This window comes from Epargyreus clarus, unplaced genomic scaffold (assembly GCF_041222505.1).
Source record: "Epargyreus clarus isolate Ecla_fem2 unplaced genomic scaffold, WU_Ecla_fem_2.2 ptg000026l, whole genome shotgun sequence".
Taxonomy (NCBI): Eukaryota; Metazoa; Arthropoda; class Insecta; order Lepidoptera; family Hesperiidae; genus Epargyreus; species Epargyreus clarus.
Window position 1 is genome coordinate 12234896 of NW_027332233.1, and position 24794 is coordinate 12259689.

General features: G+C 34.1%; 2 protein-coding genes across 3 annotated transcripts; one reads left to right on the forward strand and one right to left on the reverse strand.

Annotated features, from left to right (window-relative positions):
• Window positions 1–295: 295 nt before the first annotated feature.
• rogdi (rogdi atypical leucine zipper) lies at window positions 296–9618 on the reverse strand. 2 transcript variants are annotated; one of them, XM_073087460.1, is made up of 7 exons: window positions 9429–9618; window positions 9260–9331; window positions 7876–8007; window positions 7284–7441; window positions 6681–6801; window positions 6184–6390; window positions 296–4478 (listed from the first exon to the last, which is right to left on the reverse strand). In XM_073087460.1, the coding sequence occupies exons 1-7, from the start codon at window positions 9462–9464 to the stop codon at window positions 4410–4412; spliced, it is 795 nt and encodes a 264-aa protein (XP_072943561.1). In that variant the 5' UTR covers window positions 9465–9618; the 3' UTR covers window positions 296–4409. The 2 variants fall into 2 exon arrangements, with proteins under 2 accessions (XP_072943561.1, XP_072943560.1); XM_073087459.1 differs by having other exon boundaries at window positions 6184–6393; window positions 9429–9616.
• A 1827-nt stretch (window positions 9619–11445) lies between these two features.
• On the forward strand, window positions 11446–24450 carry Tbc1d8-9 (TBC1 domain family member 8/9). The gene is made up of 18 exons (XM_073087317.1): window positions 11446–11656; window positions 11757–11923; window positions 12393–12560; window positions 13804–13900; window positions 14498–14761; window positions 15038–15302; window positions 16610–16809; window positions 18085–18208; window positions 18606–18885; window positions 19332–19525; window positions 20014–20208; window positions 20464–20613; window positions 20947–21135; window positions 21404–21583; window positions 21896–22208; window positions 22571–22780; window positions 23275–23381; window positions 23867–24450. Exons 1-18 carry the CDS (start codon window positions 11613–11615, stop codon window positions 24098–24100), a joined length of 3381 nt encoding a protein of 1126 aa, XP_072943418.1. The 5' UTR covers window positions 11446–11612; the 3' UTR covers window positions 24101–24450.
• The last annotated feature ends 344 nt before the right edge of the window (window positions 24451–24794 follow it).

Sequence of the window (24794 nt, forward strand, 5' to 3'; positions counted from 1 at the left end):
AAAAATAATTAGATCTAAAATAGAAGGTTCTACAGTTTATCTGTTTGTTTGTCTACGGATCTACGGATCTACGGCTTCGGTTATAAAAAATAGCATAAGGATTGTCTCTCTTCCCTTTTTTAACTCTCAATTTTTTTATTAACGGTACCCTAGGTTTAAGCGTATTATTATTTAGCGAAAACCATAAATAAAAGATAATATAAGAATAATATTGACATTACAATAAAATTAATAGGGTATTATACAAGGATTTCTGTAAAAATTACAAAAACAACAAAGAAATAAAAGGCATAAATGTAACAGCATTTCAGTTTATTCAAATACAACACGACCACGAGAACTGTTTATGCAATATAGTTAGTCTTTAGACTACCTAATATTTTAATACTAGATTACAATTTTATTGTCGAACGTGTTAAATAAAGTGGTCATTGCTTCACAGTCGAAAACATTAACACGCATCTAAAATATTAAATAAAACATACAGTGAACATTAAGATTATAAATTATCTATGCACTCATCCTATAAAATATAGCGGCACTCATTTAACGAAATAAAACTTATGAATAGGTGTGAATAAATATTTTAAGCAGTTTATAAGGGTTGCTATATTACATAACTAACTACTCCAAAATTGCCAAATGTGCATTTTATATAATTTTAATGTGCAATTTTATAACTTTTAATTTTAGTTGATGTTAATTAAATAATACTAGAAGTGGATTGACTGTGGACATTTTTATTTAACAAATTTTGATAAATATGAATACCACCAATAAAGTTATACTGAATACCTCTTCTTTGTACGTCGTACGTCCGTTAATACACAATCTATCCAATGTTTGTCAACGAAAGATTGAAATCTCTCTAGTAAATGTAGTCAAATATCAATCTTTGGTAGGCAAAAAATAAAGAGATTTTTTACTTATTAATTGACGGACAATAACGCCATGGTTAGGTGTGATTTTAAACTCTATACCGTCGCGGAACCATTACATTTTACTTAAATTATTGAAATTTTGCATATTAAGGAGAAATCGTACATTCCCAAATTTAATTATAGGTACTCATTCTGTTTAGTATTTATAAAATGTACACACAAAACAAAGGAAGATAAATTAATCAAATACTACATCTTAACATTATCTACTATCACATTTCTTTGCCAATATTGTAAATTTAAAATGCAATGCTGATTAATTACACTAATTACGGTAAAATAAAACATGCTTTATTAGTATTAACAATTATTGTGGAATATTTTTTGGATAACTTAAATAATGACTGCAATGAATGTATACGAGTAGGCTGGCACATATCATATATTTTTTTTATAAAAGTGTTTTAAATGCAATCAAATGGACCGGTTCATTTTGTTCAGATACAAATCGTTTCAATTTTTTCAGATTAAAATTTAACTTCTTCGTTTTAAATTTAAAATAAAACAATATCATTCTTTTTGACAACCACTAATACATTTAAACAACCAGTAATTTTGTAGGTTGTTTTATAGATCAAAGGACAAAAGGGAAATGTTTAGGGCGTCCGCTAAACAGAGCCTTGTGCACAGAGCAGGCAACCGCTCCGCTTGAGACGCGCTGTAGTCGTTCGCCGCGTGTATAGTCCGCGCCAAATTGCTAGCCCGCTCCGAATATAGAAACGAGTCGCGACGCAGTAGTAAATTCTAGATATTAGCGGGACGAAGACAGCGCTGGCACCCCCCCAGCACTCGTGCGCTGCTCGCTCGCACCATCGGGTACATAGCTGCGTTAGTGTGCTTACGTTACGGAGTATATGCTAACTAAACCTGCGCGCAACAACTTGCGAGCGGACTAGAAGTTTAGCGCGGACTATAACATGCGGTATGTAACGGGGGCGCTCAAGTAATTAATTTGGAGAAACAGTATACTCGTTCGTGAAAAACCCATCGCACGCCCGCGCGTCATTGACGCTTCACACAATTTTTTAATACAAACACGCGAGCGTGCATCCGCGTCAGTTTAGCGGGCGCCCTTCGAGTACTTTTAAATATTACAAGTGAATGAAAATAACCTTAAAATTAACAATGCACACACTCGAAGTGGTCTATACTCTTACATACAACATTATAACTTTCAGATCTATCCCAATTGTGCACTGATAGAATAAATAACCTTATTATAAAATATAGGAAATAAATGTCGCTTTTTCTAATACTAATACGAACATATCTAAAAGTAGCCTCCTATTCTGCCCTCTAATATATTTTCGAATAAATAATGGAACTTAAAATTCAGACTAAACATTTCGCAATGTTTGATTACCCAATAAATTTATTTTTTGCCAATTAATATGTAAATAAATACCTCCTTTATTATAAAATGGTAGGTATATAGTTTCTAGCGTTATAAAGAAGTCGTAGGAAATACGGAGTAAGTAAATGAAAGTTAGTATTTAAATAATAAATAAAGTTAAATTTCAATATAACAGTTACATCTACCCCCGTTTTGTACTTATTGTACGCAGCAATCGCACATTACGTTATATAGAAAAGTTATATTTTCTTATATATTACGTATTTTTTAAAGTTAAACAGGTAACAGGACGTACTAAGATACTAATAATAGGAATATTAAAGGGCTCTATCCACATTCCGATAATCTCTAATCTGATAAGTGTTTCATTAACCAACTCTATCGGCGTTCGATCGGAAAGTGGATTGACTCCTTAAGAGAATAGATTGAAGAATGTTTGGAAGATAAAGACTGGAGTTTTAAAGGTTCATTCATGTATACTTTTCAACTAATCCATATTCACACAAAGTGTATATTTTTATATCATACTAGCATTCATAGCATTTTGGACACAACAGAATTCCTGGTAAAGTAATACAAAAGCTACAGTATCATTTATCTTACGGTCAGCAAATTATATTGCATATAGATCAAGATTAGCAACTTTGATCTGAAGTAAGCCTTAATTCACACGTACGACAAGACATCGACATAACGATTGATCATTATTATTTGGAATTAAGCTTTTATCAACAAATTTACGTGATTTTTATCAATAAAGTTCAGTTCGGTCATTGTATTAAATTTTGTGAGAATAACCGTCGGACAATAATATCAAGAGTAGAAGACAACTTTTATCTCTTAATTCCTTTCAATGTCACATGTCAACGTCATTGTGACGCACGGCTTTATTAAATAAGGATGTATCTGCTATTTAAATCTATGGTTTTAATTAATAACATCTAACAAAATTGTATTCCAATTACTTGTTACAGTTTTACAAAAAAGCAATAACATTTATGTCGATACAATGTCATACGTTTGAGTTAAGTCGCTAAATAAATATTGACTAAACCTGACCTCCAATCCTCATTGTTTGTATATCTAATATTAGTTTATACTTTATCTATACATTATGTTACAAATGTTACAACATAGTCAACAAGAATATCAACAATGGACTTGATAACTATTATTAAATAAATACACGTAGGGATACAGTACAATTATTTGTTTTTTTTTTTAATCTAGTTACAAATGTCAACACCGATTAGAGAAAAAGTATATCTATGGTAAGGGTAATTTAACTAGACACCTGACCCTAAGAAATCATATTCATACGCTACAAAAAAGCCCAATGTAAAAATAAATACTAACACCTGTTATTTATATCTGTTATTTGACTGAGTGCCTGGTCAAATATATTTTCATTACTTTGGATATTTTAATATGGCATGTTTCAAATTAAATATGAGATACATAACATAATATATATTCTTTCGGCATATGTTTAGGAAAGAACAAGGTGTTTGGCTATACTTACTTGTTACTTTTATTAAAAATACTAAAATTTATATATTTCCTTTATAGTTGTTCTGCACATGCCTAAGGTTGTCTGCTGGAAAATGCTATTTAGCATTAGTCCGCCTTTGTCCCACCTTTTTTTAAATATGGTAATTAAAAAATAAATAAATCAATTGTTTATTTTTTATTAACAAAGATGTTATCTGTACTAAGCTAACATGGCTAAGACGAACGGAAAGAGGATCGCATCCCAGCCAGGTGTCTATTTAAGTTAATCGAGTTGTAATTATCTAACTAAATTCAACTTTGATAAAGAAAAATGTTAATCTGTAAACTAACACACTGTCATGATAATACTAATAATTATTAAATAATGACATCCATTAAAGAGATAAAAGACTATTATAAATATACTCTTAGAACAAAATATTCTACTAAAATAAAACTATTTATACTCTGTAGATTTTTTCTACTGTCCTATCATAATCACGTGATAATGACAAGGCAAATGTTTGTTGCCTATTGGAGATAATTTCCTTGTCGCATCACCCCATGAGCATGTTAGGATTGGTGTTGACAATGTTTAATACGTTTTGAGAAACAGTAGAAGTTTAGTTCAATACCATTGATGCAGATCTTGATCCAACTGTGAAATCTTTGTACTGAGAGAAGACACAAAGCTGAAAAAAAAACAATTACAAATATAAATATCAGATGAAAGCTTAATAGTCTCAGATTTTTTTAGGACGCACAAACTGATTGTATAGTTGATGTGGCGTTTAGCAGATGGGATAACTTCCGTGGGGGCCCCCAAGCTTATCTACCCCTTGACTGATTTCTTAGTAAAATGGTTTAATTTCAAACATTAAATATGTACATCAGATAATATCTCATGTACCATAGAGTAGATTTTCGCTCCTCTAATGAATCGGCGAAAAAAAAGTACGTTAAGTACATTATTCGGACCTAATAAACTTCCCCCTCCTACATATTATCAACGATCACGCCTTCGAGCTTTAAACCTATTCTTTCTTGTGAAAAGCTTTTCTAGTCCAACTCTAATGTTCATCATGAACCCATTATTGTCCCAATGCTGGGCACGGGTCTCCTCTCAGAATGAAAAGGATTAGGCCATAGTCCACCGCGCTGGCCAAGTGCGTATTGGTAGACTTCACACATACCTTTGAGTTTTTTTTTTTTATATCAATCTCTCAGGTGTGCAGGTTTCCTCACGATGTTTTCCGTCACCGTTTAACTCTACTGTTATGTGCACAGAATCAGAAACACTTAGCCATGATAAATTCATCATTTGATTGACGCTTCCTATACTAATAGACAAATCAGGCAAGGATGATTACACAAATAACCCTACTCTGACCAAAAAGCCAGTCATTAGACTAGAGATCATACCCAGAGTTCTTTACAGACTGGTATGATGACCACCTAAAACATAGGTTGGTCATTGATAACATTAGTGACGTCATCTGTTTATGCCTTTGTCTTTGGTCTTATTTAAATAAACTAACCAACCCACTAAGTGTGGATACTCCGAATTGTTACAAGGCCTATCGTATATTTATATACCATATTAAGATTAGATAACAATTTCCACTATATGGCATGAGTGAAAACTTTTAAAACTTGTAATTGGTCCTTTAACTTTATTACCATGCGACCTAGCCTTCCCGTTATCATACTGTTATCACTGTATAGTAATGAGATACTACCGTAAATTTAACAATTGCCGAAATCTTATCAGTACGCACGTCAACACATCGAGATAACGAAAGGATTTTGTCCAAATCAATTACTCTTCATCTTACACAAATCAGAATACCAGATACAGCATTCGTTAAGAGTGAGTTTGGATTTAAAATAGATGGTTCTGTACTATAAAGTATTTTGTAATAACTTAACATCTAAAACTTATTTCTGGAGTAAATTTGAGTGAACAATAATTTTAATGGAAAATAAAATTCATTTTTATTTCTATTTGCCTTTCGCTCATTCTCTATGACGTATGAGCGAGAAACATACAAGTGCGACCATTTTGTATTATTTATTTATATTTGTTAATATGTTGTAAGTTTAAATAGTTTAACACTCTTATTACAGAAAAAAAGAAAGATGAATAACCAACTCATCCAGTGAGGTCTTTTTTATTTCAGTTATGTAACCCAGTAACCCTAACAAATCACAGACATGTTACTCTAACTAATCCAATACTTGTCTATATCAGGAAATGTATATATCTGTATTATCATGTTACATTATCTCTACACAAGATTATTTACTATGTTAAACATTTTTTTCTTCAATCTTTAAATTAGAATTTGGCAGATTGACCCAAAGAGACAGAGCAACTGATAGAAGAATTCAACTCACCTTATCCTTCAGCTGCTGACACATATGCAGAGCCGCTGTCAGCATGAACAGCACATCGCTCAGCCACGGCACAGCACAGTCCGCTTGGCACGAGTCTATACGCATGGTACCATGCACTGAACTCAGTTGGTACGACACAAATATCAACTTATGTGATTGGATGTAGAAGGATATCGCTAGGTCTTCCGGCAGGTTTGGCGAGAGGGCCTTCTGTGAACATTTTAATAATATTTTTTTAACTGAAAATTTAATTTTTCATTATATTGTATGTTAATATGATATATAAATCTTGTGAAGGATTTATTTACATATTTTTATGTGGCATTTCAAGTTTGTTCTCAAGAGCAATGTCTGTGAGTTTTCTCATGTGCAAGTTCAATTATATTTGAGTTGAATACATGTCAAATAGCGGTTACAATCAGTGGATTGCATATTTATTTGCGAAATGAAAAAAAACGTTTAGACTTGTGGTCTGTGGAACATTTACGAGTACTTACCATGTTCCTACTTTTCATAAGTTCATCAATAGTCTTTTTCTTTGGCAGTACTAAAGCAGTGCGAGCTCGCTGAAGAGATCCAAGCAAACATTGTATTATGTGCAACACCTCTTCTGAACACCTGAGTAAACATTAAGATATTTACAAGTTACTATTGGATATTTCTTTATTTTTCAGTAATTATATATGTAAAATGAAAACTAGCTGACCTGGCAAACGTTATGTTGCCATATATATAAAAAAATGTTAAGGGTGAACAACCCTTAGGGGTATGAAAAATAGATAGTAGCGGACTCTCTGACCTACTGAATATATATATATACATATATAAAATTTGGTGAAAATTGGTTAAGTCGTTTCGGAGGAGTATGGTAACTAACATTGTGACACAAGAATATTATATATAAGATGTATCTAACAGAAAAAGATGGAAAATTGTGTCTTTACTATAACACCCCAGATTCGAGGGGCCGAAAAATGTTTGAAATTTCTTTTAATGTTAACTATTCCTCATAATAAAAATAATCACTCATAGGTATTCTATGTTAGATATAGTCTAAATAACATGCCTTATTAATACATAAGTAATATATTATACCATACCTAAATACATAGTGCTTATCTACATTGTCAATGTAGCCGATGGCTTGCTGGAGATGATTAGCTGCATCCTGAATCTGTTGCAGTTTCCACGGCCCATCTTGATTGATGGATGTGCGGCATATTGTGTGCATTTGACGCAACACTTTGAAGCTTATGTCCTAATAAGTGATATAAGAACACTTTGGATTATGATACTCAGAACTGCTAGTAACATAATAATGATTATGACAAAAGAGATTATCAAATTGTGATAGTATAAAGTCATATTGTAAAATCCTGTCATAAACTTTGAAATATATAATCTAAATATTGTTAAATGTTTATAACAATACCTGTCCATTGCATATTATTTAAAGAGTGGTGTGAAATAATATACAGGTTGAATTTTTTATACAGGCCTGGCCAAACCCAAACTTATTAGAAATAGCAAAATAATGATGAAAGGAGGTTTGAGGTCATTTTTGATAAAAACCAAAACTGCCTCATTACATTATTAAAAAATCATTTTCCTTAGCCAGGAATCAAATGAATTTATTTTGAAAAAGAAATCACCTATATTATCTGCTTATAAACTGTTATATTATATACTTACTGCATGTGTGATGCTATCACCAGTTAAAGTGACAATACATTTCAGCTGTTCAGGTTGGGAGGTCAAAATAAACTTGTCCTGTTTCTGCCCTTCGTTGCCATATAAAGGCACTGGAAATCTGTGAGCGCATTCCTGAGGATAAAATAATGAAGGTAAAATCCTAATCCCAATCCTAGGATAGTTTTAGGTAAAATCCACACATCTTGAAGAACATTTGAGTCACATCTCAGGTATGAAATTATATGTTTATGTAGGTATTCTTCCAATTATTGATTTACTATTTAATGGAGCAATAGTAATGATGATTGTGGTCAAAATGTAGAAATAAGATGCATAATGTTAATATCTTGGATTCAAAAACTCACCATTGAGGAATTTAAAGGACATGTCACCTAGCAACACAATGACTTGCAAACCACCAGTGTTAAATTTCTGACGCATTTATGTATAAGCACAGTAGTTACAAGTCTTACAACTCATAAAAATGGAAAAAATTGGGAAAAGTAGGCTTAGTCATGGGAGGAAATTGTGATTAAGGTACTTCTAGGAATAGACAGGGATTAAGAGAGCCACAGATCTCTTTCGGCTTACATTGATTACAGAGAAATATGCTCAGCTCATTGCCAACCATGACTAATTGGAGAGGCAACAAAAGAAAAATGGATTCATAAAATGAATTTATTACAATTTCATCATCACAAATGAACAGTTTATCATTATTACATTGACATGTATCTCTTAAGATGCACTGATATTATATTTCATTCCAAAGACTGAGTATTAATTTATTAATATTGATTTGCAAAGATTAGGTTTCATTGACAAACAATCAAGCAATTGGATTAACACATTGTGATAACAGGATATCTGTTTAATTGACAATTGAATGCAAGCAACACTTGAGTTATTAAGGTTATATTGAGTAATCATACAACCAATGTATATAGAGGGGTATATAACTGCTTCCATCTAAAATTACCTTTTTTAAACTGTGTATACCATATATAGTTCTAAAGCCTTGAAGGAAACCTGTCCATCATAACCAAAGGTGTTTTAACTTAAGAGGTAAATAGTATAGAAGGAAATGGCTTATATGCCACATCAGGAAGGTTTTTTATACATTTTATATAGGTAATAGTTATATAGAGGTGTTTAACAATTTCAAATGTTAATCCCTCAAAGAGTGAATAGTACATAATACGAAAATACTTACAAGATATTTTGTTATATCATATTTTTACACTTATTATATGACAATTTTGGTACCAGCCTAAAGCATAAGTTGGATACTATAAAGTATACTTGAGCTGCTTTGCGGCAATTCAATGAAATAACGATAACAATATTATTTGCAGCATAACATGTTGAACTAAATATCACTTACCACTAAAACCGTATGGAGTTGATGTAATATGGCGTGAACTTCTTCACGGAGCACCCATTCAAACTCTTCTTTCTAAAACCAAATTGCAGGCATTGTAAAATTGAAAATAGGCAATCAATTACCATTACAATAGTATCAATTATTCACAAGAGTGTATAAGGATTCACACCAAATTAGCAGCCTCTTCTTTTTCGTTGTCGTTCATTGCTATATATTCTAATAACACTTTTGCTTTTGATTAAACGTTTATTATAAAAAGAGCTATGGAAAAGACAAATATTCACTATTCACTATTCAGCATACAAAGTACTCGCCCTCAAGTCATTGAGAGATGATTGTAAGTGTTGCCGTTGCCAATTTGCCAAATGAAATACATAAATTGACAATGACATGATTAAAAAATGTAGGTAATCTATAAAACAGATTATAACATAAATGTGCCAATCATCTTTCATCTAAACGGTTAACAACATATTCGGTCCGCCCGACTGTTTTCCTTTTGCCTTCCTTTTCCTTTTGTCTCAATTTCTACTTAATTTTCCTTACTTATTTAACTGTATGGCAGAGGACAAACAGTTGAATTTAAAAAAGGTACTTACATCAATCTCATACATTATTTTATTATAAAATATTATTTAATATATTATTATCGAATAGGCCATTACAACTTAATGGAATGGTAGTTATAAAAAAGTAAGAATATTTGACGGTTTATTAAATTTGATTCACCTACACCATTATTTGAGCATTATCATTCTATAGTTTATCAGAAATTTTACGTTATTCAAAAAGATCCAGGATGGTTTTTCCTAAGCAACTTCAAGCTTTATACACTCAAATGGAAAATGCTTTGAGAGAAGCTGGAATCATTGCTGGGTAAATAAAAATATTTACATTGTATTACGTTTTCTATTTTAATATATATGTAAAAGTCATGTATGCCGCCTTCTTAAATTATACCAGAAAAGCAATATACCAGCAATAATCGCTATCGTTCTAATATACCTAACTAGTATTTTGAAAATAATATTGTAGCAAAGTAAGATAAGATTTTCTTGTACTAATCTCTTTATTTTTTCAGAAAATCTGGACGACATATGAAGTATCCATATACATTTTCAGCAAAAATGGCTCAATTCCCATATTTTTATTATATGAAAAATAATAACATTTGGATGTATTATCCACTTTCATGCGTCGTCTCCCTGTACTTCATTAGCAAAATACATGCCTTGGCAAACTCTGATGCAAATGTTAAAAATTGGGCTGAAACACAAAGACGAATTGCAGAAAAGGAGCAACATCATTAATTTTGAGATCTCTATAGGTTGAATTTCAATAGACCTCATTAAATTAAAACTGTTACTGATTATTATTATTACTATTATAGCTATATAATTTATTTTCCTTTCTTAAATTGAGTCCCATTGTTGTCAATAAAGTCCTTAAAATGAGAATTCTTCTTTTCCTTAACATTAAATTTAATGTTTAAAATACAAACCAATAATTTAACCTTCTTCATGACACGAACATCCTGATTGGGTTGTCAACAATAATTTTAAAACAAACTGGTTTTGTTATTATTAGTGATCATAAATGAAAGACATGATACAAAACCGAAAAGTAACAGTTTGAAAACTCTTGAACTATTTTGAAGATAGTGTGGCAAAAGGGTATGAAATTTTAGAGCAGTGGACAATAATATACAGAACCTCTACTATTCGGGTCTAAAATAAATCGTAACATTTTGGCGCATTTTTTGTACTACACTTACGTAACCTAATTTAATGATTTTGAACCATTTCAACGCAATAAACTTTTCTAGACATTAAATATATCCTCCTTCAAATTAAGCTTTGTTGTGAAAGATCCCTATTAAAGCTGACACGCTTAAAAAAATGCTGCGGATTGTAGCGCAACGTTTTTTGTGATAAAGATTTCTGCTTTCAACTGAAAAATTATGATTTTGTATGCCCAAAAGTTATGCCCATAGCCGCAGATGAACCGAGAAGTATTTGCGTTGAGAAATGATCTTGGTAAAGGCATGCTGTGCAACACGTTGTCTCAGTTCGCACTGCTAAACGCTTTTGTATGCGTGGGCCTTTAATGTTTAATATAATCTATGCTCATAATATATTATGACGTTAGAGAATGACATCTGACATACACCTATGACGTCTTTGACTTTTACTGTCAAATTGTCAATTTCAAAAGTTGATCTGATTGCAGTGCTTACTTACACCTTTTCATTGTTTTGTTATTGGTAAAAAAGTCCCGAAATCCCAAAAATGTTGAACACTTTCCCTGAGCGAGTCAGCAGTTAATGAGAACATTATTAGTGTAAAAATTTAAGATGTGGATCAAACCTCAGGAGGTGTTTATCAAGACTGCGCTGTGGTAATTTGACTATTTATTTGTTTCTTATCTTCCATACGCAAACGCTTAAATTGTTGTTTTATTCATAAAGTAATGTATGTGCCTAATGTTTATTCTATAGGGACAGTGACGAAGTAACGTTGTATTTCGTGCTACAAAGACGAAAGGGGCACGGAAAATCGAAAGGGCTCTCGTCTTTACTCGTCGGGACTCTCGACAGCGTACGAGACACAAAACCGGCGCCCTACAGAATATTGCATCAAACTCCGAACTCAGAAATTTATTATGGTACTATGATTTTTTTTTTTATAGTGACCTTAACTAGACTTAATATTATCTGCTCTTTACTTTATTAATGCTGTCTGTAACCATCTGATGTTTCTGAAATTAATATATTTTAGTTAATAAAATATTATCCAGTTTCTTTAGGTTTTAAAAAATAGATGGCAGAAGTAAGTTGATTCCTAATTGAAGATATGGTTTATGGTATTATCTTACACAAATTAAGTGAACAAGGGTCATACCCACCAGTTTGCAGTGTAAACCAATCAAATTTGAGCTTTCATTTGATATATTGCAGCAAGTTCACAGGGTTATCTTATTATGAAATAGGGTACAATAGGAGTCAATTTAGTTATTTCATTTTCATCTATGTTAGCAGCAATGTTAATGTCTTACTGACAATAAAATAAAGAAAGTTATTTTGATTTTATTATACACCATGAACTATGTTAAATATAATACTATTTTGTACTAGTGATAGCCACAGCTCTAACTGAACAAGAGATACGACAAGACTGGCGTTGGCTGTTTGAGAATGTCAGCCCGACTTTACATTCCTTTGACACTGAGGAGGAGATAACCGAGTTTGTCTGCTGTAAAATAAATTCCATAATAGCTACAGAGCAAGAAAACTTGACGGAAGGTTTGTTTTTTTTTTAATATGTTATTTATGCAATCTGTTTCTTGTGAACATTCAGCACAGGGTTATGAATTTATATGAGTATCGTGGGGGGGCAGTCAGTCGAGCGACGTACGCCCCTTGTGTTTATTATTCCCTATAAATCTCTAGGGGACTCTCTTTTTAGGCTTTTGAATGTTGAAGTGTGAAGTGGGAAGGTTTGTTTGTTTTAGTTGCAGATATTGCTTTAAAATTTTTAATGTATGCAACAGTGTTTTGTTTTCTTCTATTAAAAGAAGTCTTACGTTACCAGATCATATAATTATGTACTACATATTTCATATAAACATTTACTTTCGAATTATTGAAGTAATTGGGAGATTCTTCTGCTTTATAGCCACCAATGAACAGCATCAATGATTTAATCACGATCAAACTCCTCAATACTCTCCATGTCATACAAGGTCATGGCTATTGATGGGGATGTTTCTCTCCTTTGGATAACATGTGTTTGGCACACTATGTTAGCCACTTGTAAATTATAGACATCTTAAATAACATTATAATCAAGCTCTAAGCATGTCTGTTTTCACAAAGTATAATTTTACAAGTAAATCAAGTAATATTTATTTCTGAAATGTACATGTGTTCCTGAGATTTCAATTTTAATGAATTCTGAAATACATAATAAAGAAGTTCATAATGTAGTTCATAGTATATGTAGTTCAGTTTTGCATCATCCATGCTGACAGTTGGACAAACCTTCAATAGAATGTTGCATACTGATAAGATTGTTTTTATTGGGGTTGGGTGCACTTAAATATTCATCGTAAATATGTAATGTTATTAGTTATAAGTTTAAGTACATATTTGCTTTATATAATTTACTTAGTAAAACATATATAGATATAATACATAGTTAATAGATGTCATATTGATTACATCTAATTAATAGGGTATATTGTAATTATATACTTAAATATTGTCTTATAAAAAATGTACATTTAAAAATGTAATAAATTTAATTCCTATTTGTATAGCAAATATCCAAATAAATAATGTGTATCTCCTAAACTGGTATACTTATAAGTTAATATGTGAGGCACTATCGACACTTATAGACACACACTAGATTTCCCTATGTTGTGCATAAATTGTTGTTGTATGTGTCATTGACACACATATAACCAATTATATTTTGATATTAAATTTTATATTAGTTTTTTTTAACGAATAAAACAAAAAAAAAATGTTTTCTTGTTTACAGATGAAGATACAATCACATATAAAAATGTTGATTATGATTTCCACCAAAGATTCAATATGCCCAAAGATGAGAAGCTGGTCTGTTACTACTCGTGCAGGTAACTGATAGAGTTAGATAATATAGATATTCATAAAGTGCAGGTATCAAGTGATAAGCTTTAAACCACTTTGTTATACATGACTAACAGAGCTTATCACATGTCATTGTTTGTCGTCAATGTACTAAGTGCACTTAGGTTTAAAAATTCTCTCAGATAAAGTTATATTGTAATAATATTCATAGATTTATCTACAAGTTCATTTTATTCACTATTATGTACTCAGCATACAAATGCAACTTTAAAAAAGGAAATAATAAGATAACTAACTTCTGTTAAAGATATAATGGCTTATTATGGATTTTTAAAACAAAAGACTATATAGAAAGGGCTCAAAGAAATAAATGTAGCATTGGAGCCACCCCTATACACTCAAGTAGTAGTTAAGACTTACTATTGTACTTGGTGAACTATTGGGATCAAATAAAAACAATTCACTAATCTCTATTTAATAATATTATATAATATGACTATTTTAGACACATCTTTATCATTTACAAATTCCTATTATGTGTGTAACTAAAAACTGTAGTCAGAATATCAGATGCAGATGGTAATTCATGTTCACTACAAAATTATAATTACTCTTATTTTTAGTTACTGGAAGGGCAAGCTTCCCCGTCAAGGATGGATCTATCTCTCAGTGCACTACATGTGCTTCTACTCATTCATTTTTGGAACAAAAACCACAATCAAAATCCGATGGGCTGACGTGACAGAACTTGCCAAAACAAACAGTTTGCTGTTCCCTGATTCAATCAAGATTGTCACGAGAGATGGAGAACATTACTTCACCATGTTCCTGAAGAAGAATGAGACATTTGCCTTGATGCAGCAGTTAGCTAACATTGCTATGAAACAGTAAGTTAACAATCAATAACAAAGTTAATAATAATAAGTATGTAGTACGGGTTGACATTTTAATATGCTACTCTCTTTACTTAGCTGCATGTTTCCATCTCCTATATTTACTCCTTGATGTAAATATCCCTTATTAGCGCTCATTTGTGCTATAAAGTTCATAAACTTCTAAGCAAAATTTCATGGTGACTCCATTAGTGTAAGTTTTTGTATCATACAATATGAGTGTTTTATTAAGCATATTCTGCTTTACTAAATACTGTATATTCTTTATAGATTAATCGACGATAAATCTGGAAGCTTCAACATCGACAAAGACCTCCTGACTAAACTCAGCAAGAACGTTCCCAAGAAGCCGTCGTTCCTAAAGCGTGACTTAGACGCGAGGAAACAGTCCAATCTGTACACGCTGAGGTTCCGTCTACCGCAGTACGAGAAACTGGACGGCACTGAAGAATGTACGCTGTGGACTCCGTACAATAAGAAACACAACTGGGGAAGATTGTTTCTGTCGCAGAATTTCATCTGCTTCGATAGTCGGGTGAGTTTCTAACAACTTGCTTTGATAAGAACCTATTTTGAATTAAAAATAAAAGATTTTATTCAATTTAATAACCAATAACATACTCCATAATAATGCGATGCGAATTGATGGGAGAACTTACGGATTAGTCGCAAGCCTATCGTTTCTATTTTTGAACCGCCCAAAAGGCGTTTTAGAGGGTTTAACGACTACTTTAATGATACCAACCGCGATCGTGCGATAGCTGAGTGTGACCTCCAAAGCAGTTTATTACTATAACGCTCTTTAGGGAATAGACAATTAATTAACTATTTTCGGCCTTTATTCTACCATATTTACACGAATTCACGATACAGGGTTACATATATACCCTTAACGGGTTCTAACAGATATTCTTTATTTAAGAAAATATTTATTTTTCGAAAGCAAATTTTCGAATAAGTATTAGTAACATAGTCGATGTTTAAAACAAAAACAAATCCAGATAAAGCTTAGTACATAAACAAAGTAACCTTGTTAGTATATTTGCGCGCGTGATGACCCGTAATGACTGACCGATATTGTTCAATACATCAATACCGCACAAACATATTTTACTGCGAATATCTCAAATATACCTATCGTGACTCACGTCTAAACAGATGCTCTATTTCACAATTATTTTGTAATCGTGTATAAGTAAAATTGATAGCCTAGTGGTATGAAATTTGATTCACATTAGACATATTTGGGTATGGTTTTGGAGGAGATTAACAGCATACTTTTCAGTTTACGTATATTCTAAAGTTATTCTATGTTTTCCAGTTCCCCTAAAAGTTGATAGAGAATCACCTCATAACATATAAGTCATCGCCATCATTGTTATATAAATAGGTTGCGACAAAACAATTAACATTTTCATCTTTTTTGTTTGACGACCGTATTGTTTTTTTTTTCAAATTGATGGCTATCGGGGTTTAGTGCTATCGATAAAATCCTCAAATTTACTTAAATGATTATGGTAAAATAAATATTTTATAAGCAGTGATAGCCTGGTGGTTGAAACTCAGCCTATTGATGAAGGTGTCCGAGATTCGAATCCCAGGCACGCATCTATGATTTTTTCAAGTTATGTGAGTAATAAATTATCACTTCCTGTAACCGTGAGGAATATCGTGAGGAAACCTGCATACCTGATCTTAAAAAAATTGTATAAGAGTATGTGGCGTCTTGTACGTAACACTAGGCAAGCCCGGTGGACCATTGCATATTTTTTCCCATTCTGAAACGAGACCCGTGTCCAGCATTGACACAGGGGGTTGATTACTGATGTATTACCATTTCAGGTGCCACACCTAGTCCGTTTAACGATCCCGCTCCGCAACGTGCATCAAGTGGAGCGCGCGGATGCTGGTGGCGCGGGGGGTGGGGATACGGGCAGCATCCTCATCACCACCGCGCACCACACCAGCTTCCTCTTCGGCAACATCTCCGACCGCGACTTCCTCGTGCATAAGATATCCGAGCTGCTCGCTAAGCTGCCTAAGTGAGTATGATGGAACAATATGGGTGCATGTAAACCAAGATTTTAACATTTAACCAAGTGCATAATATGGATACTTGCAGTTTATTTTAATTTGAAGTTTGCAGGTTTGCTTTGGTGTAATGAATGGATCTTCTAAAAAATTAGATAACCTTATTGGATTTCTTATAAAACTAACTGATCAATTTATACTTTACTAAATGTGCATGATTTGTGAATGACTGACTTACTGATTCACAATAACAATGAAAAGTTTCTCAGGACAAAATGTATGAAATTTATCGGATTCGAATTAAATCACCGCAAAAAGTGAAACGTTAATTGAATGAAACCACCTTTAGATACAAAATCAACTCTTCAACTTTAGGACTGAAATAGTAATAACAGTAATTTTTGACAAAATTCTGAGAATGACTCCTCATTCACGTTGTTGTTTTATTTGTACATAGTAATCTTTAACGCTGTAAGAATATAGCCTTCATTGGTATAGTCAAACAAACAAACAAACCGTTTTCGACAAAAAATGTAGACAATATAGATGAAATGATGTTTCATATATTTTTGCCTCTTCTATTGAAATCCAACTAACATGTTAACTACTCTAATTTGTTACAGCTGTAATGCAGATGAGTTTTACGTGATCCGCCTGTTAATTATTCGTTAGCGTGACATCACCCACTGTATTCTCGGTTGTTATATGGTGTAATAAAAACATTTTAAGACATGCATACGTTATAATCGTTGCATTGTGGAATTTGTATGAAATATCATAATATTTTATGGTACCAGGATAGCAAAATGAATCTATAAACTCAACATCCTTCGTGTTTATTGTAGGGAAAATTGTACTCTATTCATTTCAGTGTCATACCCTCACTTTTCCCTTATTTCTGTCTCATTTATTTGTTTAATCTGTGTTCTGGTATGATAAGAAACTGAATATAATCCTTATTCTTCCTGTAGGAATATATGTGTACGAGTATAAGTACGAAAAATAAACTTATTTACGCGTAGTTGCATCCCTGGTACTGGGTATAATAGCTTATTAATAAATATTATTCGCATACTTAATACTAATGGAAATTCCTCTAACTAATTTCATTTTTATCAAAATTACATCAGGATGATGGATTTTTGGTATCTATAGCTGACAAAGGAATGGGCCTATAACCACTACTAAATCTTGGGTGCTTACTGCATTTTGGAATATGGTTTGAAATTCAATGATTTACTAGTTGAAACCATTTCTAAATTGTGAGTGGACAGTGATATGTATAGGGAGAAGGCATCGAAGGCGGTCGCCAGGGTGCCGGAAGAGGGTGAATGGACGCCACAACCACCCCTGATGACACTGTTTCGGACACACCAAACTTCCACCATCAAACAGATCCAGCAGAAGAAGGTAGGTTTATATAAATATCTTTTTAGAATTGTTCTTATAGGAAATGGTTGTCATTAAAATTTCTTTATATTTTTTGTTCACCTATAATCAGAATATACTGGTTGGCGCACTTCTATCAATTTTTTTAAGTCAAGTGCTTCCTTCATGACAGAATATTAGATTACATGCAGTGAGTACCAACATTTGTTGAATCCTTCATCATATTTATTTTTACTGTATTTGCCAATCTCTTTTAACTCAGTTTTAATGTAAAGTTCTTATAGTAACTACAGTTGAAATCATACAGTTTCTCTTTTAAGAAGTACTCGTATCTTACAGTTCTTTTAATGCAACTTGCATTGCATATTTTTTATCTGATAAGATTTTTTACTTCTTATGTAATAATATATTATTGCAGGAAAAGCAATGGGAAGACCATATGGCAGAGGTCGGCCGAGGCGTCAGCATGTACCAAACGACCGCTGGCAGTGAACTAGTGGTCCATGGCATACCAGAGTTTCTACGGGGGGAACTGTGGAGCGTGTTCTCGGGGTCCATACTCCAAAAGGCCCAGAATAAGGGCTTGTACGAGAGACTGGTGAACGAGGCCTTATCCTCGAAGAACCAGGCTAATGATGAAATCGAACGGGATCTCCACAGGTCCCTGCCTGAACATCCAGCCTTTCAAAATGATGTTGGTAAGTGCCAGAAGATTTGATTGTGTAACAATATGTAATTTGATAGCTGATAATTTATTTGGGACTTTCTCATTATAATGTAATAAAATTTTAATCATAATATTGTTATTCAGCTTTTTTAAGTAATAATAATTATGTAGTACCTATGTAATGATTATAACGATTTTTTGTGAGAATAAATATGTAAGCTGTGTTCACCTGTAATTGCAAGAACACGATTGACCAATAAATTATGTGTTAGAAATGAAGGACGGATAAACTTCTTGTGTTGGTGAACCTTAAAATAAATAAATAAGTAATAATATTTGCTTGAAGTCTAAACACTTCTTATTCTTAAAAACTACCCGTGCCCAATTGTGGAACAGTATTCAGCACTAATAAATTAACAACAATCCATAAATTATACCCATTTTCAAATGATTGATATTGTTTTTACATTTGCACAGGTATATCAGCACTACGTCGCGTACTATGCGCGTATGCACTGAAGAACCCGACGATAGGGTACTGCCAAGCGATGAACATAGTGGCCTCCGTGTTGCTCATCTACTGTCCCGAAGAGCAGGCTTTCTGGCTACTAGCGACCATATGCGAGACCCTACTTCCTGATTACTACAACACAAGGGTCGTTGGTGCTTTGGTATGTATTTATACATTCTATTTGTAAATTATTATTTTTTATCTGTTAATTTTAATAAGTTAATTACCGGTACTTTATATTTTTATTTAGAAACGGCAAAATCGATTTTAATGCGATTTTTATGTGAACGTAGTTGACACTAGCCTAAGTCACTTATTTTATAATTTTTTCTCGTAATATTATTTTAATTTTTGGCTGTCGTCAAACAATACTTTATATACAACCAAGATTATTACATTATATAGCAAAAAAAACAGGCAAACATTTGGTACCTTCATAAAATAAATCAAATTACATATTTCACTGTACTTCTCATATCCAATAACAGGGGTCTCCTACCAAGGTATATAAATTAGGCAGGCTTGTTAATGGAGACCATGTTAAGAAATATTGTAGTATTTTTTTGGTGGTAAACTGGTTCTAATTAAATAAATAAATAAGTAGATAAATAGATGGTTGTTACTCTACCGAACCGCTTGTTACAACAGGTAGACCAAGGCGTCTTAGAAGACCTGACTAAGACCCACCTGCCGGAATTGCATGCGAAGTTGAACGAGCTGGGCATGATGAAGATGATCTCCCTATCCTGGTTCCTGACGCTCTTCATCAGTGTGATGCCGTACGAGTGTGCTGTCAACGTGATGGACTGCTTCTTCTATGATGGGGCTAAGGTTATCTTTCAGGTGAGATTTGTCCTATCTTGACTGTATTTTAGAAAAAGCTGATTTTATATTCCATTTAATTTTGATGACTGCAGCAGATTAATAACTTTGCAGAAGATATTACTGTTGTCTCCTCCTACTTGTCACTTCTATAATATATCATTACATACTAACACTGTTGTTATGAGGTGGAAATATAGTCCGGCGAGGTTATTCATATTGTCCAAGGGGTCAAGTGATAACCTAAATTAAAACCTAGATTTCTTTTTTTCTCAGGTAACATTAACAATTTTGGACATAAACCGTGATAAGCTTCTCAAGTGCTCGGAGGACGGACAAGCGATGCAAGTGCTGAACGACTACCTTGAGGGGATATACAATGAGGAGGCGATGGCGCTGTCCACTGAACCAAGGACTGCTGAGAGGGTATGTACAAGTTGATGCACTAAACATTATAATGCAATGATATAATGTAATGATGCAATAAATGAAACTGCATTTCTGCAAGAAGCAATGTAAAATTGCGAGAAGAATAGGTTAAATTCGAATGTGAATTTTGCACTATCTCATGTGAGATTCCAGGGAGGGTGGGGGAAAAGGAGGGGGTCGGAACGACTCCTTCGACATTGCAAAAATCGGGAATGGGGTGTCCAAAAATTGCCAAAATCACCACACGTTGTTAATGTACAATTGTCCATCACATTTTTTAACAGAAATTTAAAAGAAAATGGTGGTAAAATTCGTATTTTTATTTTACAGACCATAAAAGTCCAAGAATTGGTCTATCAGTCCTACCGATCGTTCGGTGCGAGTGTAAGCAGCGAGAATATAGAACATTTGCGTCTGAAGCACCGCTTGAGGGTGGTCAGACAACTGGAAGAGAGTCTCGAGAAGAACACGCTTAGAGCCTTGCAACAGGACAAGCTGCTCGAGCCTAATGAGTTACAGGTATTTCATAGTATTTTTACGGGCATAAGCTATAAGATAGTGTGTAAGACAGTAGTAATTAACGTTTTGCTAAATAAATCTACATGCTGACAAACACACACACACACACACACACACATGAATACATACATTCAGACGCAAGCACGCGCTCTTATACATATATGTACACACGCGCGCAAATAAACAGACACACACATGAATACATACATACAGCCGCACGCATGATCTTAAAAGATCTTGGTTAGACTATGTTTTATTTATTTTGTAGGAGTTACTAAGTGTGATCAGGGAAGAACTTCTCTGGGCGAAGCGGGTGCCATGCGAGCGACTCGAGGCCCCTTATGAAGCGTACAGATTAGACTATGGACAATTCAAGACCTTGTTCACTGCACTCTCTCCTTGGGCTAATGGGGATTATGCTGAGGCGATTGCAGCTAGGATGTTTAAGGTGAATGTTTCAATTTGATTTTTTAATTTATTTAGTTGTCAACAAATATTACGTCAAAGTCTTATCGAAGATTAATCTAATAATATACCTATAGTCAAAGTCAAATTTTGGCCTATATAAGGCTACAAGAATTTATAATTTGAATAAATAAATTTTGAATTCGTATTTAGGAAACCTTGTGCAAAATTTTATGCTTTTAGTCTTGCCAGCTAAATGTGTATTGTGTACGTAATCTATCAGTTAGTATAATAATAATAGAAAAAAATAGGTTCAAAAACAGCCAGAATTAATTTATTAATTGTACGCTTCTAGCTAGTGGACAACGACGACGATGGTCTGGTATCCGCTCGGGGGCTCAGCGTGGCGATAGGGCTGTCAGCGCGCGGCGACGCCCCGCAGCGATTACGTGCGTTATACTGTGCGCACGCGCCACCCCTACTCTCCCCTACCGAGCTCCGGCCCGCGCACTTCACCGACACCGGGGAAGAGGTCGCGGCTGATGCTATGTCGTTCTTCGAGAGTATGGAAAATTCTTCAACTCCAGAGCCAGGTGCCACTTCTGCCACGCAGGCGGACGATAGCTACAATATGGACAAATCTAGTGACAGCGCGTATAGTCAATCAGGTGAGAATATTGTAATTTAATAACAGGTTTGGTTTGACTTCGGTGGCACGACCGCCACACTTATAATATTTCTGCCTCATAACAGCGGTGCTAAGTGCTGCTGTGTTCTGGTTTGAAGGGTGTGGTAAGAGATACATACTTTCCGAGGCGTTCTAGCTTAGTCCTCTGGGGTAGCAGCGCATCTGTGGCCGATCTCAGGTAGGAATATCCTATCTGGGGTAGATTTCAGATGTCCATGGGTGGCAGTAGCCACCTACTATCAGGTGGACTGCATGCTTATCTGCTACCCCTATATTATAAGAAAAGTTTGATTGTAGTTTTGTCTGTATTGCATTATTATTATTAAAACGATTATTTTCTAGAATGGTCTCAAGCGGGTGCGAGCGCGGCGGAGTGCGTGCGGGCGTGCGCGCTGGCGGGGCTGCCGGCGGGCGGCGCGTCCACGCCGGGCTCGCCCGCCGCGCCGCGCGCCGCGCCGCCGCTGCCGCGCGCGCACTTCCTGCGCCTGCTGGCTGCGCTGCACCACCTCGCACACCACTCCGCGCTGCTGTACGAGGCCGTGGCCGCCGCGGGTGAGTGTGCCGGACGAACGCGAGCGGCGTGCAGCTGACGCCCGGCAGACGGACGGAGTGCGGCCGAGACTCGCCCGCCCGGGCGCTAGCGGGTGAAGCGGGGCCGTCGTGCGCGCTGGCGGACCCGACATCCGACATCATCCACACCTTTCTGGCACGCTTAACATACTAAATTCGTATTAGTATCAAAAACGCGCTTTTAACGGGTGCGACAATTAATTAATTCACATATTTTTTTTAAGTTCAGTTGCTCCACCAAGCATCCAAATAAAGTAAGTAAAAGTGCTGTGCCGGACCGCGTGTATGACCGGTGCTGAAACCTTTGCGGTGTGTAGTGTATATATAACTTCTAAATCGTACGTAACTCCTTTTAATGTTTTTGCCAATCCATATAGTTTCAGATTTATGACCCAGGCCTACTTGTAAAAATTACCCTATATAATATATGCCACCTTGTATGTATAATTTTTAACACTGTACTTTATGTACTGCAGGTACGATCCTGTTGCAACTTGGCGAACTGAACCATAGACCAGAGTTGGGTCGCGAGATATCGCAAGACAGTCTCTACTTAGCGGCAGCTGCACAACCCAGTTTTGTGGTCAGTATTCAGTTATTTATCACTTGTCTCAATAAAAAATGTAATACAAAACAGTTTTGATTGTGTCTCTTACTCACTTGCGATACAAAACAAAGATAATAGAGAAATAACGCCATTTTGAATCTTAATCAAAACAAGCAATATACGTGCAGTATACAATACATAACGTATATATTTAAATTGATTTTCCATATTTAAAAAAGTTACAATGTGTGTAATAGACGCGCATTTAACGGGTAAACCCTTTCAGTCCATTTGTGATGTGACAGTGTCCTAGTTTATTTCTTTCCGTCTACATTAATCGGTGTGGAACCAGCCTAAGTCGATGAGCTTCAAAATTTACAAAAATCCTAGATATATTCCGAAAAAACATCCAGTTAAATAATGTTTCAAAGTTTTTTAGATTACTGATCAAAAATGCCATATTTTTTTTTTAAATGTAATTAAAATAGAATTTTCCAAAAATACTATAAAACTGTTTACAGGTGGACCCCAATGGCAACACCACGGACCCAGACCAAGAGAGCCGTCAAGGACCACCTTCCCCATCCAGGGAGAGTGAGCCCTCATCCGACGGAGTATGGTCCATAACCCTGGAGCAGTTCCTCGCTACCATGCTGGCCGAGCCACCTTTAGAGGAGTTCTTCAACAAGCAGTGGCCACTGATGCCCAAACTCGAAGCGCTGAGGCAACGGGACAGACTCCAATCGGTTTCGTAGAAAAGAGTTACTCAGGGTTGAATAACCCTGCATTGACTGGTGTAAATCTATTTTTTAAATTAAAACATCATTTTTATTTGATTTTCTTAAATCATGCAAACATGATGTTATTAGAACATTTGTAGAAATAACAAAGTCTACAATGTGAACATTTTTGAAATTAGCGATTTTGTTGTAAGCTCTACCTATAAAGGCTATATGCCGTAAATTATTAAAAAATATTTTAAGTTTACATACATAATCATAATTCCAATTATGCCAATAAATATAAACTTTTTATTTATAACTTCACTGACCACAGGTAATCTGTCATATTGGTCAGTATGTATGTGTTGACAAATAATCATGATTTTTCAATGTAACACATTAAAAAGTCAATAAAAAAATCTTCATGTAAAATTCTGCTATTATAATAATTTATAGCTTTTAATATATTACTTACAAACTAAACAAAAATAAATAAATAAAAATATCGCAAACAATCATGATTCAAGATGTTTTTTATATAAGCTAACCAAATATCTTGACCGTTTTCATGTTTTTGCCTTTTCCGCATATTTGTTTTTGGTTATAATACGTAATAAATAAGTGTTTTTAAAAAAATCTACTAAAACTGAAATAATTGGACATTTTTTTTTTAATTTGGCACATGTACTTGATTAAGCCGGAATTGTATATTAAAATTATTTAAGAA